The following is a 15,418-nucleotide window of genomic DNA, read 5'->3' on the forward strand; positions in this document are numbered from 1 at the left end:
GGATCCTTCTGACTCAATGAGACTACCTGTACAAATGTTTAAAATAAAATCTGATCAATGAAATTACTGAACAGGTCAGAGCGGACCAATGAAACAGGGTGGGGAGGAGAGAATGGGGAGGGGGGCATTCCCCTGCATGCACAGAGCAACTCTTTGGCAGAGCACAAGCTTGTAATAGGAAGAATACGAAGACAGCGATCAATGACTTCCTGGTAGGCTACTGTAGTTTTTCAACAACGAAAGAGAGACTGAGGACGTGTGTGATGAAGTTTTTCTCAGGCTGTTCAATTCTGACACTGGAAAAGACTTTAGTGCAGTGCAGGCTACTAAACTGGCAGCCCGCAAGCCGGGTGACTTCAATCTGGCCTACTTCATAAAAAAAAAAAAAAGGGGGGGGTGGGGGGTGGGGGGTGGTTCTGTTTATTGTATGATTCAATGAAATAAAATGAGCATCATTGTAAACTTTAATTTATTTACATACTTACTTTAATCGCTGGATGTCCGGCCCCCCAACTGTTGGCTTTCAGAAACTATGGCCCCCTGAGAAGTTGTGTTGCATAGTCCCTGGTTTAGTGGTTTTAGTGTGCAGGAGGAAGATGAACATAGCGTTCAGTGACTTTTCCTGGTAAGCTACTGTACTTGTTATTTTTTAAACCAGCCGTGTTACTGGCACTGTTCAGAAAACTAAATTTACTGTACGTATTTGTGTAAGTTACCGGTACATATTCAATTAAATGTTTAAAAAAAATCTTTCTGTGTAAATATCTCATGTTACAATATGGACACACGTGGCTTATATACATGTACAATTTTTTTTTTTATTTAGTGTGAAAGACCCCTTATAACGAGTCAAAAAAATGGAAATAATGTTCCCTCGCACGAACGTGGGTCACCAGGGCCCCACTCTGGAGCCGGGCCTGGAGGTGGGGCATGCTGACGAGCGCCTGGTGGCCAGGTTTTTACCCATGAAGCCCGGCAGGGCACAACCCGAAGAGGAGTCGTGGGTCCCCCTTCCCATGGGCTCACCATCTGTGGGAGGGGCCAAGGGGTCAGGTGCAATGTGGGATGGGGGTGGCCAAAGGCGGGGACCTTGGCGGTCTGATCCTCGACTACAGAAGCTGGCTATTGGGACGTGGAATGTCACCTCACTGGTGGGGAAGGAGTCTGAGCTGGTGTGAGAGGTTGAGAGGTTCCAGCTAGAAATAGTCAGACTCACCTCAACGCATGGCTCTGGCTTTGGAACCAGTGTCCTTGAGAGGGGTTGGACACTCTTCCACTCAGGAGTTGCCCCTGGTGAGAGGAACCGAGCAGGAGTGGGCATACTTGTTGCCCCCATCTTGGTGCCTGTACGTTGGGCTTCACCCCGGTGAACAAGAGGGTAGCCTGCCTCCGCCTACATGTGGAGGGACAGGTTCTGACTGTTGTTTGTGCTTATGCACCAAACAGCAGTTCAGATTACCCACCCTTTTTGGAGTCCATAGAGGGGGTACTGGAGAGTGTGTCTCCTGGGGACTCCCTTGTTCTTCTGGGGGACTTTAACGCTCACGTGGGCAATGACAGTGAGACCTGGAGGGGTGTGGTTGGGAAGAACGACTCCCCTGATCTGAACCTGAGTGGTGTTCTGTTATGGGACTTCTGTGTGCTCGTCATGGATTGTCTATAACAAACACCATGTTCAAGCACAAGTGTGTCCATATGTGCGCTTGGCACCAGGACACCCTAAGCCGCGGTTCGATGATCGACTTTGTTGTCGTCTCATCTGATCTATGGCTGCATGACTTGGACACTCGGGTGAAGAGAGGGGCGAAGCTGTCCACTGACCACTACCTGGTGGTGAGTTGGCTCTGATGGTGGGGGAGGATGCCGGTCAGACCTGGAAGGTCCAAACGCATTGTTGGGAACGTCTGGCAGAGTCTCCCGTGAGACAGAGCTTTAACTCCCACCTCCGGGAGAACTTCGAACACGTTCTGGGGGAGGTGGGGGACATCGAGTCCTAGTGGGCCATGTTTCACGCCTCTATTGTCGAGGTGGCTTATCGGAGCTGTGGCTGCAAGGTTGTCTGTGCCCGTTGTGGCGGCAACCCTCAAACCCAGTGTTGGACACCAGCGGTGACGGATGCTGTCAGGCTGAAGGAGTCCTATAGGGCCTTTTTGGTGGTGGTGAGGTGTTCTGGACACGTCCCACCGGGAGGAGACCCAGAGGAAGGCCCAAGACACGCTGGAGGGACTATGTTTCTCAGCTGGCCTGGGAACACCTTAGGATTCCCTGGTGGAGCTGGCCAAAGTGGCTGGGGAGAGGGAAGTCTGGGCCTCCCTAATTAAGCTGTTACCCCGGCGACCCGACCCCAGATAAGTGGAAGAAAATGGATGGATGGATGGATGGATGGATAGTGTGAATGTCTTATATTTAGATGTGCTCTATAGTCCGGTAGTTACGGTACTTATATCACAAATGTGAATCACTAAAGAGACTCCCACAGTCACAGCCGCAGGACTATCTTTGGCCAAAACAACAACAAAAAACTATATTTGATTCTAACTTTAGATTTTTTTTTACCATATCCTGTTGTAGGTAAAATAAATTAACCGCTGAGGACAATTTCAGAGACATAAAATAAATTTAGTCAAACAAATCAGCACAGATGAACAGATTCTGAAGAAGTTATAAGATAAAAACTCCAGATAAGTCCAGTGGTGCTGTGTGACCTCAGTGAAGAAAGCTGACAGGAAGATGGGCGGGGGGGGGTAGATTTAACAGGATCTGAATGTCAAACAGGAAAATAAATAAAAACAATAAAAGTTCTGAAACAGAACCTGAGAGAAGCAGCATCTTGTTGGAGCTAATAACACTTTCATTCAGACTGCTCCATTGTTGTGATTTTTCAGATTCAACTAAAGAAACTGGAACAAGACGTGTCTGTGACGAGCTGCTGACAACAAAAAGCCTAAAGATCCTACATTTAAACCTGGTTCTGTGCCAAGTTTGTTGTTAGTCTCACCACAACACTGGTTTGTCTGTTCAAAATCTACAAGTCAGAGTCTACCGTTTGAAACGTCTGATTTTTTGCAGCACAGCGTAGAAAAGGATGTGTTATGTGTGTGTGTGTGTGTGGGGGGACGTTCTGCCTTACATGGGCCTTCTCTCTGCGGGTCTCCAGCAGAATGTCGTGGTAGTGCTGAGCCACGGGCGGGTCCACGTCTGTCAGCTTGGCTGCAGGGTTCTGCAGCATTTCCAGGGTCTTCATGGGATCCCCTTCATCCAGGGCCTCGTTGATCCGGCCAATGGCTGCAATTCCTGCGTGAACACACCCAGATCAATCACCACAAAGTGACATCAACCACATCTGCTGTAAGACAAGGAACACAAGCTGCAGCTTGTTGTGGTGTTTTTGAGTTCATTAGACTGAAATTTTCACAGAGGTAGTTTATTTTATTTTAATATATAACTGAGCTCATTTTTTATTGTGCGACTGCCGACTCAACACTCACTTTTTATTTTAGTCTGTTTTTTACAATCCAACCACTTCTTATTACTTTGTGCCGTTTGAGCAGTCCATAAATTATTCACATATCAAAAAAGATTATTGGTGAGATGAGACGCCAAGATATTTGGGTTTTACAATTTTTCAAAATATTTAACTTCATTTTCAAATATTTTCCTCCCACAGAAACACGTTAGTATCTCTTCCACTCCTTACACACTTTGTTTTATTTAAATCTGCTTCAGCACTTGTTCTCCTTGTGTCTTCTGATAGTAGTTTGACCTTTAAACTAATGTTTTGCTGCTTTAGCTTTTGGCACAGGTCTTGAAGTAACTTTTTATTTGTGTGCAAGAGTGAATATATGTACACAGAATTATGTATACAAGTACACAAAACTATGTTGTACTGAGACATTTAAATTCCTTTTCTATGCAAATGTACAGGACAATAAAAGGATTCTGATTTTAGTCTTTCACTACTTTTAGATTGTAAATATTATCTATTTAGCTAGCACGTTGCTTCATTTAGCTTTTAGCTCGTGTTCTGCTTCTTTCAGTTTCAGCTTCTTCAGTAAACTTTAGCCAAGTCATTCAGCGTTCGCCCTGTATTCCAGCAGAACATACAGTTTCTCAGGTTTCATTTGGTGAATGTATAAATTAGACGCTGCTCTTCGGTGTATGACGGTGTTCGGTGTTAAAATGGCGGCGTGGGTCTCGTACGTTCGTGCTCCTCGTGCACGGCCAGGTTCACTTGGTCGATGCAGGCCTGGATGTCGTTCCAGGTCAGGAAGTCGTTCCCTTCCTCTCGGGCTGCAGCTTTCAGACGCATCAGTTCGTCCATGTACCTGAGCAGCACAAACAGCTCCACGTCAAACACGTGACCTCATCACAGACGAGCGTCCTCTGGGCCTCAAGCACCGACCTCTGAGCGTACTCGTCCTCCACGTTGCTCAGGCCGGTCACAGAGCTGGACAGCTGTTTCCACAGGGCGGCCCGGTCCCCAACGTCCATGGCCTGGTTCATCAGAACCACGGAGGACAGCATTTCCACAGCAACCAGCAGTTCAGGGTGGTTCAGGTTGCCCTGGGAGACGGAGGACAGAACTTCACTCAGGTGTCAAACTGAAAACAAAAACTACAACAGCAAACGATTTGAAGCAGAAATAACTGAATCTACAACAATCAGACAAGTCCTTCTAAATGTTACAGAGGCCAAGGATTTCTTTGAGATGTTTCATTAAAATTCTGCCGTTCAGTTTTCTCTGTAGCTGCATCGTTTCATCAGAACAGAAAAATAAAGAGAACGTCTGAAGAGATGAAATGAACCCACGCAGCAAACACAACAATCAAGACGGACTCTGTCCTCCACCCAGAAGACAAAACAAGGAGATACATGTGTCTCCATGTGAAGACAGCTTAGTAACAACAACAACAACAACAACAACAACAACAACAACAACAACAACATTTTACTTGTTGAACTGTCCTTTTCATGTTTCTGCAGATGTGGCAGGACATGGCTCATTTCGGATCAGAATTACACTGAAGGAGGTAAAAATACTTTGACTGACAAACATAATTTCTACTCATCCTGATGCTGGTGAAGATTCTCAGTCATCCAGGACATGATGAATTCAAAAAGCGTTCAATACAAAAACAACTGGACTTTATTTGTAACAGAAGACGTTTCGCTCCTCATCCGAGGAGCTTTCTCAATTCAAAGAGCAGAGAGAAGGAGAACAACAGACGTAAAAACATTGTCATCCCTTATGTTGCTGGAGTATCAGAGAAATTCAGAAGGATCTTCAACAAACACAAGATCCCAGTACATTTCAAACCCAGCAGGACTCTCAGACAGAGGCTGGTCCACCCTAAGGACAAGACACCCATACACAAACAGAGTGGTGTAGTGTATGCGGTCCAGTGCAGCGAGGACTGTCCAGACCTCTACATTGGAGAAACTAAACAGCCTCTTCACAGACGCATGACTCAACACAGGAGAGCCAGCTCCACAGGACAAGACTCAGCTGTTCACCTCCGTCTCACAGATAAGGGACACTCTTTTGAGGACCAAAATGTGCACATTTTGGACCGAGAACACAGATGGTTTGAGAGGGGGGTGAAGGAAGCAATTTATGTAAAAAGAGAAAAGCCGTCTCTTAACAGAGGAGGAGGCCTCAGATTTCCACTTTCAAAAACCTATAATGCAACTTTAAAACAGATTCCCAGCTGGTTTTCACACCTGATGGGAACAGAGGGGCCTCGTCTGTGAATTAGATGAACAAAGACCTACTGTTTAGGTTTTTAGGTGTGAACTGCCAATCTACATATATGTGTGGGTGTGTGTGTGTGTGTGTGTGTGTGTGTCTTATGTGTGTGTGTGTCTTATCTCACTCAGCCTTATAACCTGTATCTCTCACTCTCTGCTCTTTGAATTGAGAAAGCTCCTCGGATGAGGAGCGAAACGTCTTCTGTTACAAATAAAGTCCAGTTGTTTTTGTATTGAACGCTTTTTGAATTACTCATCCTGATGCATGCTCAATAATCCAGGTAGAAAACCTTTTTGTTGATTTGCTTTGTTTTGTTTTTTTTGAATGTCCAGAGGACCAGATTTAACTTTTTTAGATCATTTCTACTCCTTCCTTCCTTCCTTCCTTTACCTTCTCTCCTTCCCTTCTGTCATCTTCCCTCACCTCCCTTCCTTCCTCACTCTTGTTGTTGTTGGTTTTTTGGTGAGTCGAGACAGTTCTTCTCGTCCTCAGCGTTTCATTACATTGTTGACCTTGTGTTGATTTTGCACATGACAAATAAACCAAGCCTGAACCTGACTCACTCCCTGGTAACACAAAGCCCAGCCTGAAGTACCAAACAGGTTCTTTAAGAGGTCTGTTGTGTGTCAGCCCAACATCGGTCCAATTCTTCAGTTTAGAAGCCTTTTCTGACTGAATGATCAAAGTTAAATGTTTAACAAAAACGCACCTGGATCAGGTACCAGGACAGAAACCGAGTTAAAAAGCAGCAAAAATCCAAAATAAAGAAATAACAGACGACATATTTTGTACAGAGCTGCAAAAACGGGACTGGATGACGTCACATACAAGTGGTCAGAGAAGGTTTGAGATATGAAAATGGTGCAGGTGTGTGTGTGTTCTGGTTCAGGTGTGTGTGGTTCACCTCCTGGCTCTGCTGCTGCAGACATGCCAGCTCTCTCTGATAGAGGTCTGCGGCGCTCGGGTAGACCTCGGGCAGCTGAGCGTCGGGGTTCATCAGCTCCTCCACAGTCTTCTCGGGCACGCCTGCTCTGATGGCAGCGTTGATTCGCTCCACGGCCTTCAACACTGCACAGATTCAATCAGCACGAATAATCAGAAGAAGGTCAAGCAGGCATGTGTTGTACATGGAGCGGTCTTACTCTTCCTGTAGCCTTCTGCTATTTCGTTGGCCACGTCCACGCCGCTCTGCAGCTCGTCTTTCGTTAAAGCTTCTCCTGGAGAGGTCTTAAAAATGGACCTTATGATGAGAACAGAACCCTGGACACAGTGATGTACAGTCGGGCGTGCACTACCTGCTCCTTGCTCTCCCGCTCGCCCTGCAGCTGTTTGAGGTACCAGCCTTTGTTTTGAGGCTGCAGGTTCTGAACGCCGACGGCCTTCAGGGCCGAGTACAGCTTCTCCTCATCTCCATCCACCAGAGCCTGCTCGGCTGCGCTCAGGGCGTTGCTCACTGTGGGAGACAGGTCAACATTCCTGCAGGGCTCCACAGAAAGCAGGACACCAGGAAACGTCTTCAGGAGGCTTACCATTGACCGTGTTGACGTTGCCCTGGATCTCAGCCTGGGTGAGCAGCTCGTCGTAGATATCGCTCTCTGCGTCCGTGTTCTCCAGTTGCTGAAAGGCAAGAAGAACTTACAGTGAGAGAAACACCCCCAAACTAATTCTAGAAAATATCTTCATGTGGGTGTCATGCAGGATGACTTCTGATGATGTTGCACCATTTTAGAGTTAATAAGGGCGTTTATGTGATTAGCTGAACAAAGTTCCAGTAGTTTAAAGTCATTTAAAGTCTGTGTTCATGTATGTCTCACTGCAGGACAGGTTGTAGCACATCTGTCCAACAGCTGGAACACTGTGTTTGATTCACATGTTTCAGCCCACAGTGTCTTCAGCTTCTGCAGCCTGATTTGACTGAAGGACTTTGAATCTTTTTCATCTGAAGTCTAATATTTTCTTAGCTTTAAGGCTTTAAGGTCAAATAAACAGCAAGTTGTAGGAGCAACATGATGAGGAACAACAATTGTGAATAAGACTGAAAACAGATTCAGGGACGTCTTTGGACGAATACATGACAACCACACACATTCATAAACACACGTGAAATTCAGAAAAGTGGATTTGCAGAGAGCTCTTTGTTCTTTTCAATGATTAAACACATTATTTTTGATATCTGTACAGCTATAGGCTCAGTAGGCTACTTGTTGTCTCTCTGGGGAGGTTTTCAGGGCATGTCCGACTGGGAGAAGACCCCCGGGAAGACCCAGGACACGCTGGACAGACTTTCAGCTGGTCTGGGAACGCCCTGGGGTCCTCCTGGAGGAGGTGGCTGTGGAGAGAGACGTCTCTGCTGCCTCCAAAACCAGACTCTGGAACAACCGGAAGATAATGGACCGACGGAAGCAAAACCCCAGCGTGTGCACGTCAGTACACTGATGTGCACTCTGAACCTCAAGATATTACCGCATGTTCTGAAACCTGCACACAAAGTGAGCTCACTTTAAAAGTTTGCTCCGTCACATAAAATTAAACACTTTACCAGACTGATCACGAGTTACTCTCAAAACATCCGCGGGACAAGACCAGTCTTTTTGTAACCAGAATGTCAACTGGGAGACCTGGAGCCTCTAATTTTAATAAATCTCGTTTATAGACACAGGTTTAATTTTATATAAAATACATAATTTATGAATATCACAGCTGATTTCTGGACAGGTTTTAATGTGGGAGGGAAACATTGATGGTGTTGGGGGTGGGTCTGGGGGTCCTCCTCCAGAAAATTTTTGAATAGATGCCATAAGCTGCATTCTGGTGTATTTTAACAAGTTGTTTAACATCTACGTTTACCTGCATAAGTAAATAATTGATTCAATAACTATTTTAGAGTTAATGGCACAACAAGTAGCCTGACCAACAGCTCTCCTTGTGTGAATAAAGCACACATCGCTTCTCTCATGAATTCTACCCCCCCAAACCAGTCGACCACTGCCAGTACTAACAAAGCGTTTAGCAAGCAGCACCGAATATAGACAATACAGACAAGCTAGCTAAGAAGTTACAGACGTAGAGCTCCACTTCTTTCATGCACCCCCCCCCCCACCCCCCTGGTCCCATGCCAGTCAAAAACTGCCGGCACCAACATAGTGCTAAGCTAGCGTGCAACACGTCTCCCCCTCCTACACCTGCGCCATCAAGTGACCTCGAGGAAACACTGCATAGTGTGGTGAGTTGTTGTTGGTAACCAGGAAAACCTGGAGTGGACTTTTAGTGGTTTAAGTATTCTATTAATCAAGTGGAATGGATTTGTTCACAAAGAAATAGAAACAGCGCTGGGTGAACTAATATTTCATGGTAAATGTGTGCGTGTGTTGGGGGGGTCCAAATTAATATTTTTTAAATTTTCCCATTTAATTGTTGCAATGCCTTTGGGTGAATGTTTTGCAGCTCGAGCATAAAGCAGGTAAATCCATCCAACCATCCATCCATCCATCCATCCATCCATCATCTTTACCCGCTTCTTCCTTATTGGGTCGCGGGAGTCACTGGTGCACATGTCCAGTTATCATTGTTATCAAAGGTTTACATTTTCTGGGCTTCACCCTCGTCTGAACTGGGATTGTAGGACAGTGCTCTGGTTTCTTCCAGCTAATTAACTATGAACCCTCTTACCCGTTTACGCGAGCTGGCCACCTTCTCCCCCTTGGCCCGGTAAAGGGTGTCGTGGTACTGCTGGGCGGAGCTGGGGTCCAGGGTGACGAGCATGGCATTTGGATTTTGCATAGCGGCCAGCGTGCCCTCTGGTACCCCCTGATCGATGGCCTCGTTGATGGCAATCACAGCAGCGTGCACTGAGGGTCGAGGAGAGCATGGGTCAGAAACAGAACTCTGAGCTGAGTTTAATTTGACCTTCACAGGTAACAGAACATTTAGGCAGCTGGAGGATGTTTCCAGAGTAAAACAGGACGTTGTTCTTTCCTTCCAACAACCCCCTGACCTGCTGTTCTGTCACAAACTAAAACATTTATTCACTTGTACCATTTTAATTATCTACAATAATTTCCCCGGGAATTAATTTAAAAAATCATTTAATGAGTCATTTTTAATCAGCCATTTGAGGCTGTAGAAAGTAAACATTTTAAAAATGACTAGCAACACCTGAGATATTATTTCTTAAAGTGTGCCTTTTTTAATTCAAGAACTGGATTACCATAATTTGTTTACATGGAGGGGCAGGACATAAAAATTATACAACAGGGGGCCACTAGGGGGCACTCGTCCTTCATAGCTTCAACTTCCGTGTTCTGGTGCTGTTTCTAGTCATTAAACCCCATTCCTGCAGAACTTTTTTTTTTTTTATTTCTCTGTTCGCTCTGACTGATACCACTGACTATGCATTAGGGCCGAACAATTAATTGCATTTGCAATAATATTGCGATATGATAAAACAAGATTTTCTAATCGCAAAGGCTGCGATTTGACTGGTCACATGATCTGGTTACGTGACTTGAGAGTGAGTGGAGCAAAGCAGAGCAGGGAGCGGGAGAGGTCAACACTTCGTTTTAACCGGTTGCACAATGGCATCAGGCTCGACAGAAGCGGATGATTCTGAAAGTTTGGTACCAAAGAGGGGCAGCACGTCCGTTGTTTGAAATTATTTTGGCTATAAGAAAGAAGACGCTGCACAACGACATGTATTGTGCAAACCTGCCTTGCTGCTGTTGCTACCTCTCGAGGTAACACCACAAATCTTTATCAACACTTAAAAAAACACCACAAAGCCATTTATGATAGCTGCGTGGCTAGAATGCCAATGACCAGTGCTTCAATTTAAATTAAGCAAAGTAGCAGCTGACAGGGATCACTGACTGAACTGTTCAAAGGTATTACTCTGTATGAACATAATTTGAAATGGCACACGGAAATAACTCGAGCTATAATGGAGTTTGTAGCAAAAGACATGATGCACATTAATATAGTGATCGAGCCTGAGTTTACAGCTTTGGTAACCACAATGGATAAGTGGTACAGAATACCCTCGCACACATGCTTTTGGCCAAGTTTCTATCCAGGAGCTATATACAAAATGCAGAAAGAGTTGCAGCGGAGCTGAAAACAGTGGAGTTTTTTGAAACAGATGATTGTGTTCGTTGAAAAACACATGAGAAGAAGACATTGAAAAATAATTGCATTTTAAATCGCAATCGCAATATTGAGGTAAAAAATTGCAGTTAGAATATTTTCCAAAATGGTTCAGCCCTGCAATGTATTGATAACCAACTGACAGGCATCCCTGTAAAAATGACAGAACTACCCTTTAAATCAACTTACTCCCACGAGTTTGTTAATGTGACGGCAGTTTAAGTTTATTTCCCTTTTATTAATTTAAATCAACTAGTTAAAAAAAAATCTGAAGTTCCAGGAACCCCCCACCCCCACTGGCATTTGACCCCCCCCCCCCCCCACTCTCACAGGCAGCTTCATCCACTGAAAGTTCATTGGCCAGGATGCCTCCAATCTTGCTGAAGGCGGGCATCTGGATCCCATACTTCTCCAGCTCACTCTTCATGTTGTTGATCTCATCCTCTGTAGGAGCAGAAGGAACAGATGCAGGAGGTGGGGGGGAGAAAGAAAAACAGAGTGAGACCAGGGGGTGGGAATGAGGGTTGTGGAGGCAGAGTGTAGTCCTGAGACAGGCAGCAGAGCAGGAAACGCTCTCACAGTCTAATGACTTTCACATTCCCAGCAGCTCCTCGTGGCTGCCTCTGCTCCTCGCTCTGCTGCATGGTGAACACTTGAAACTTCACTTTGGAAACAAAATGTCACGAGTAATGTGTGGGACTACACGATGCCAAGTCACTCACCGGTGAAGTCAACTTTTCCATACAGATCCTGGATCTGAGGGGCCAAACCCAACTTGAACAAGTACAGGCTGTAAAAATAATAAACAATGAAACATGCAAACGGAACAAAAGGCCAAATAAAATGAAGCATTCTTCAGTTGTTCATATAATCTGCAGTAGGAGGTTTCCTGTCTGCTAAAAGACAACAGATGGTCAAACGTACAAACATGGAACTGAGGATTAAGATGGAGAGATAAAGGCAGCTGGTTTAAAATACTGGGTTCCTTGAAGGAAATGTCTAAAATATAATCCTAAAGTATGTTTGGAAGCACTCTTCTGAGCCGTGCCAACAACTGAGGATGAGTTTGTGCAGAAAAGCCTGAAACTGAGCTACTTTCTCCAACAAGGCCAGAACTCTGTGGTCGCCAGAGGTCACTCTTTCAGGGATGATGAAGATGTGTACATGGTTGATAAGAGAGGAAGAGAGGAACATGACATGATAGTATTTACTGCTCCTACCAGGTCACATTTAGTTCAGCCTGTCCATGGGATGCTTGTTTAAACTAACATTACCGTACAGATGTCATTTACAGAGGAAGCAACGCGATGCTCTAACTTTACTCTGGAAACTTGAAGCGGCGCTCTCCGCTCCAGGAGGCAGACTGCAGGCCTGTCAGTCTTTTCCTGCTGATCTTCTTTGGTACAAGATGAATGGTCTTAACAATCGAGACAATGCTACCCCCAGAGGTTCCAGTTGTGCATTTCAGTTACAAAAAACCCTTCTGATGGTTCTTTAGGACCGCGGCAGTTCAGTTTTAGATCTCTGTTCAACGTGTCGACAATAAAAGATTGTATTAGCAATGTTTTTGCTGTGACCAGGTGGCTGATGGTTACAGCATAAAGTGACTGGTGACAGTAACTAAGTTCTGTTTTTTGTGTGTATTTGACTTCGTGAGCTGGTTGCAGACTCTGAAGTTTGTGCACAAAACACCTACGCTTTATCACAGATCTTCCTTTTGTTTTTAAAACCTCAGGAGAAGACTGGGAGAACCTCACTGCTAACAGAACCTCGCTGCTAACAGGACCATGCTGCTAACAGGACTGCACTGCTAACAGGACCATGCTGCTAACAGGACTGCACTGCTAACAGGACCATGCTGCTAACAGGACTGCACTGCTAACAGGACCATGCGGCTAACAAGACCATGAGGCTAACAGGATCATGCTGCTAACAGGACTGCACTGCAACAGGACCATGCGGCTAACAAGACCATGCAGCTAACAGGACCATGCTGCTAACAGGACTGCACTGCTAACAGGACCATGCGACTAACAAGACCATGCGGCTAACAGGACCATGCGGCTAACAAGACCATGCTGCTAACAGGACCGTGCGGCTAACAAGACCGTGCGGCTAACAGGACCGTGCGGCTAACAGGACCGTGCGGCTAACAGGACCGTGCGGCTAACAGGACCGTGCGGCTAACAGGACCGTGCGGCTAACAGGACCGTGCGGCTAACAGGACCGTGCTGCTAACAAGACCGTGCGGCTAACAGGACCATGCAGCTAACAGGACCACACTGCTAACAGGACCACGCTGCTAACCATAACAGTTTTTACACTATTATTATTATTAACATTTTTTTTATTTTAATTGCTTTTTATTGTGTTCCTGTTATGGACTTGCGACCTGGCCAGGTGTACCCTGCCCCTTGCACAGTGATGGCTATATATGGGCATCAGTGACCTCCGCGACCCAAAAAGGAAGAAGCGGGTAATGATAATAGATGGATGGATGGATGGATGGATGGATGGATGGATGCTTTATATTGTTATGAGTTGTTGTCTGTACTTTATATGTCTGTCTAAAACAGACCTCTCTTGTAAATGAGTCCTTGTGACTCAATGAGAATAACCTGTCTAAAAAAAGGCTAAATATATAAAAAGCCTCTGCTTCTCTTTCACCTGCGGGGAAACGCTGCATCAACACAAACAGCTCTGTACCTTCCACCTCTGAATGACTTCTGCAAAAATCTGCACAGTTCAGCTCATAATACTGACCCAAAAACAGGCTCAGGCCAAGAATGTCGAGGATCACAGAGTACACAAGTTTTAAACAAACTCTCTTCGTTGACCAACACTTCACAGCATGTTAAATATTCAGCAAAGGTCCGAGTGATGAAACTCTGGGCTGCAAAATCTGGGGCTCAACAAGGAAATTAACCATAACAAGTTGGGGGGGGCACAAACCTGAGGGCATGTATGCAGTAGATGCAGCGTGGCATGTTCTTTCTGTCATAGATGTCGGTGGTTTCGGGGTAGAAGATCTGAAACAGTCAGGAACAGTGAGGTAAGCGCAGCATGTGAGCAGGAGGAACTCAAGGATTACACAACGAGCATGTGCACCGCCTCCAGCGCAGCTCGTCTGAAGCAACACACACCGCTTGTTGTTAAAGCTGCAAACGGATGAGGCTGTTGGCTTGGTGTCACAGTTTTATCCACAGCACAGCCGTTTCTTTAATACATTTATTTTTACAGACATTAATGAGGACAGTCAGCTCATTAAATATTATTCACAGCTGCTAACTTCACTTAAAGATTTCTACACAACAAGTGGATCATTGTAACAGTAAAACTCATCAACCTCCACAGCCTTGTTAGGACAGTTTGACAGAAAAAGGAACGTTTGCTTACATGATAATATACTTTATAACATATAAATGCAATTTGTTTAGATGATTTATAGTTTAAGATTAACCAGGCGACTAAAAGTCAGAAATAGGTCTCAGACCAAACTGTGTGCTCAACATGTAGATGTGATGAATTAGTAAAAATAAAAAAAACGGGACAAAGCCAGGTACTTAAAGTCATCAGTAGAAGTCAGATGATGCAGGGTTTTCAGCTATTATGCAATTTAAATTTAACTAAAGTATAATAAAACCATTGAAGTTGAACTTCAGCAATACACAGGAAAAACTTGGACATGTACATTTGTTTGTGTACACATGGAAATGGTTTTTACAGGTCTTTGTAGGAGCGCTCACCTTCGGCAGCCCCTTCTCTGCCATGGCATTGAGCCACTGGATGACATTGTCTGTGTGTCTGAAATGGAGACCCGTCGCCTGGAAGACAAACACGACAACAAAAGATAATAATTGTTTATCCTTCCCCATAGCGCTCCACTGCTCATGTGGTTGGCTACTCCTGTGCAAGTGTTGTGTCACACATGAAAACAGGTTCATGAGCTTGACCTTAAATAACTTTCAAACATTCACAATTTCCCCAAATACTTTTTTATGACAGATATAAATAACCCTTGGAATAAAGATAACAAGATATTTATTTTACAAAGGATTAGGCCTGTCACGATAAGAAATTTTGTTGGGCGATTGTCTCAGAAATTATTGCGATAAACGATAATATTGTTTGAAATTTAACTATAATTGTCAAAATTTAGAAGAAATGTTGATTTGTTTGGAGTGTAGTACCTTTTTTGACCACCTGATGGCAGTATAAAACTGTTTGAATCAAAGGATGGATAGTTGAGCAGCGTGTCTCTAAGAAAAAAGGAGGAAGGGCCCATGACATGACATGGATGGGCTGACATGGTGACATGGAGGACGCTTGGTAGTTTGAGCTCTTTAGCATAGCATTTTTCACACAAAGCTTTTAATAATAAAAAAAAAAAAACAGTAAACAAGTTCTCAGCTTCTTTTTGCAGAGAAAAACAACTTTTTACACAAAGGCACGGGTTTCAACTGTGAATTTTGGAGCTCGAAAAGACGGAGGTTTATTCCCGAGATCGGCCTGTTAGCTTAGCTCACAGCT

General features: G+C 44.7%; 1 protein-coding gene across 1 annotated transcript in view; it reads right to left on the reverse strand.

Annotated features, from left to right (window-relative positions):
- iqgap1 (IQ motif containing GTPase activating protein 1) overlaps positions 1-15,418 on the reverse strand; it is a 104,877-nt gene that overhangs the window by 36,677 nt on the left and 52,782 nt on the right. Inside the window, exons 4-15 of the mRNA XM_037692225.1 lie at positions 14,635-14,712; positions 13,841-13,917; positions 11,611-11,678; positions 11,219-11,332; positions 9,419-9,597; positions 7,279-7,366; positions 7,045-7,202; positions 6,892-6,976; positions 6,654-6,817; positions 4,403-4,563; positions 4,201-4,325; positions 3,131-3,294 (exon numbers count right to left, since the gene is read on the reverse strand). Of these exons, the coding sequence (XP_037548153.1) occupies positions 3,131-3,294; positions 4,201-4,325; positions 4,403-4,563; positions 6,654-6,817; positions 6,892-6,976; positions 7,045-7,202; positions 7,279-7,366; positions 9,419-9,597; positions 11,219-11,332; positions 11,611-11,678; positions 13,841-13,917; positions 14,635-14,712 (1,461 nt within the window). The remainder of the gene's footprint in view (positions 1-3,130; positions 3,295-4,200; positions 4,326-4,402; positions 4,564-6,653; positions 6,818-6,891; positions 6,977-7,044; positions 7,203-7,278; positions 7,367-9,418; positions 9,598-11,218; positions 11,333-11,610; positions 11,679-13,840; positions 13,918-14,634; positions 14,713-15,418) is intronic.

The sequence above is a fragment of the Nematolebias whitei genome, chromosome 2 (genome assembly GCF_014905685.2).
Source record: "Nematolebias whitei isolate Nwh7 chromosome 2, NemWhi1, whole genome shotgun sequence".
Taxonomy (NCBI): domain Eukaryota; kingdom Metazoa; phylum Chordata; class Actinopteri; order Cyprinodontiformes; family Rivulidae; genus Nematolebias; species Nematolebias whitei.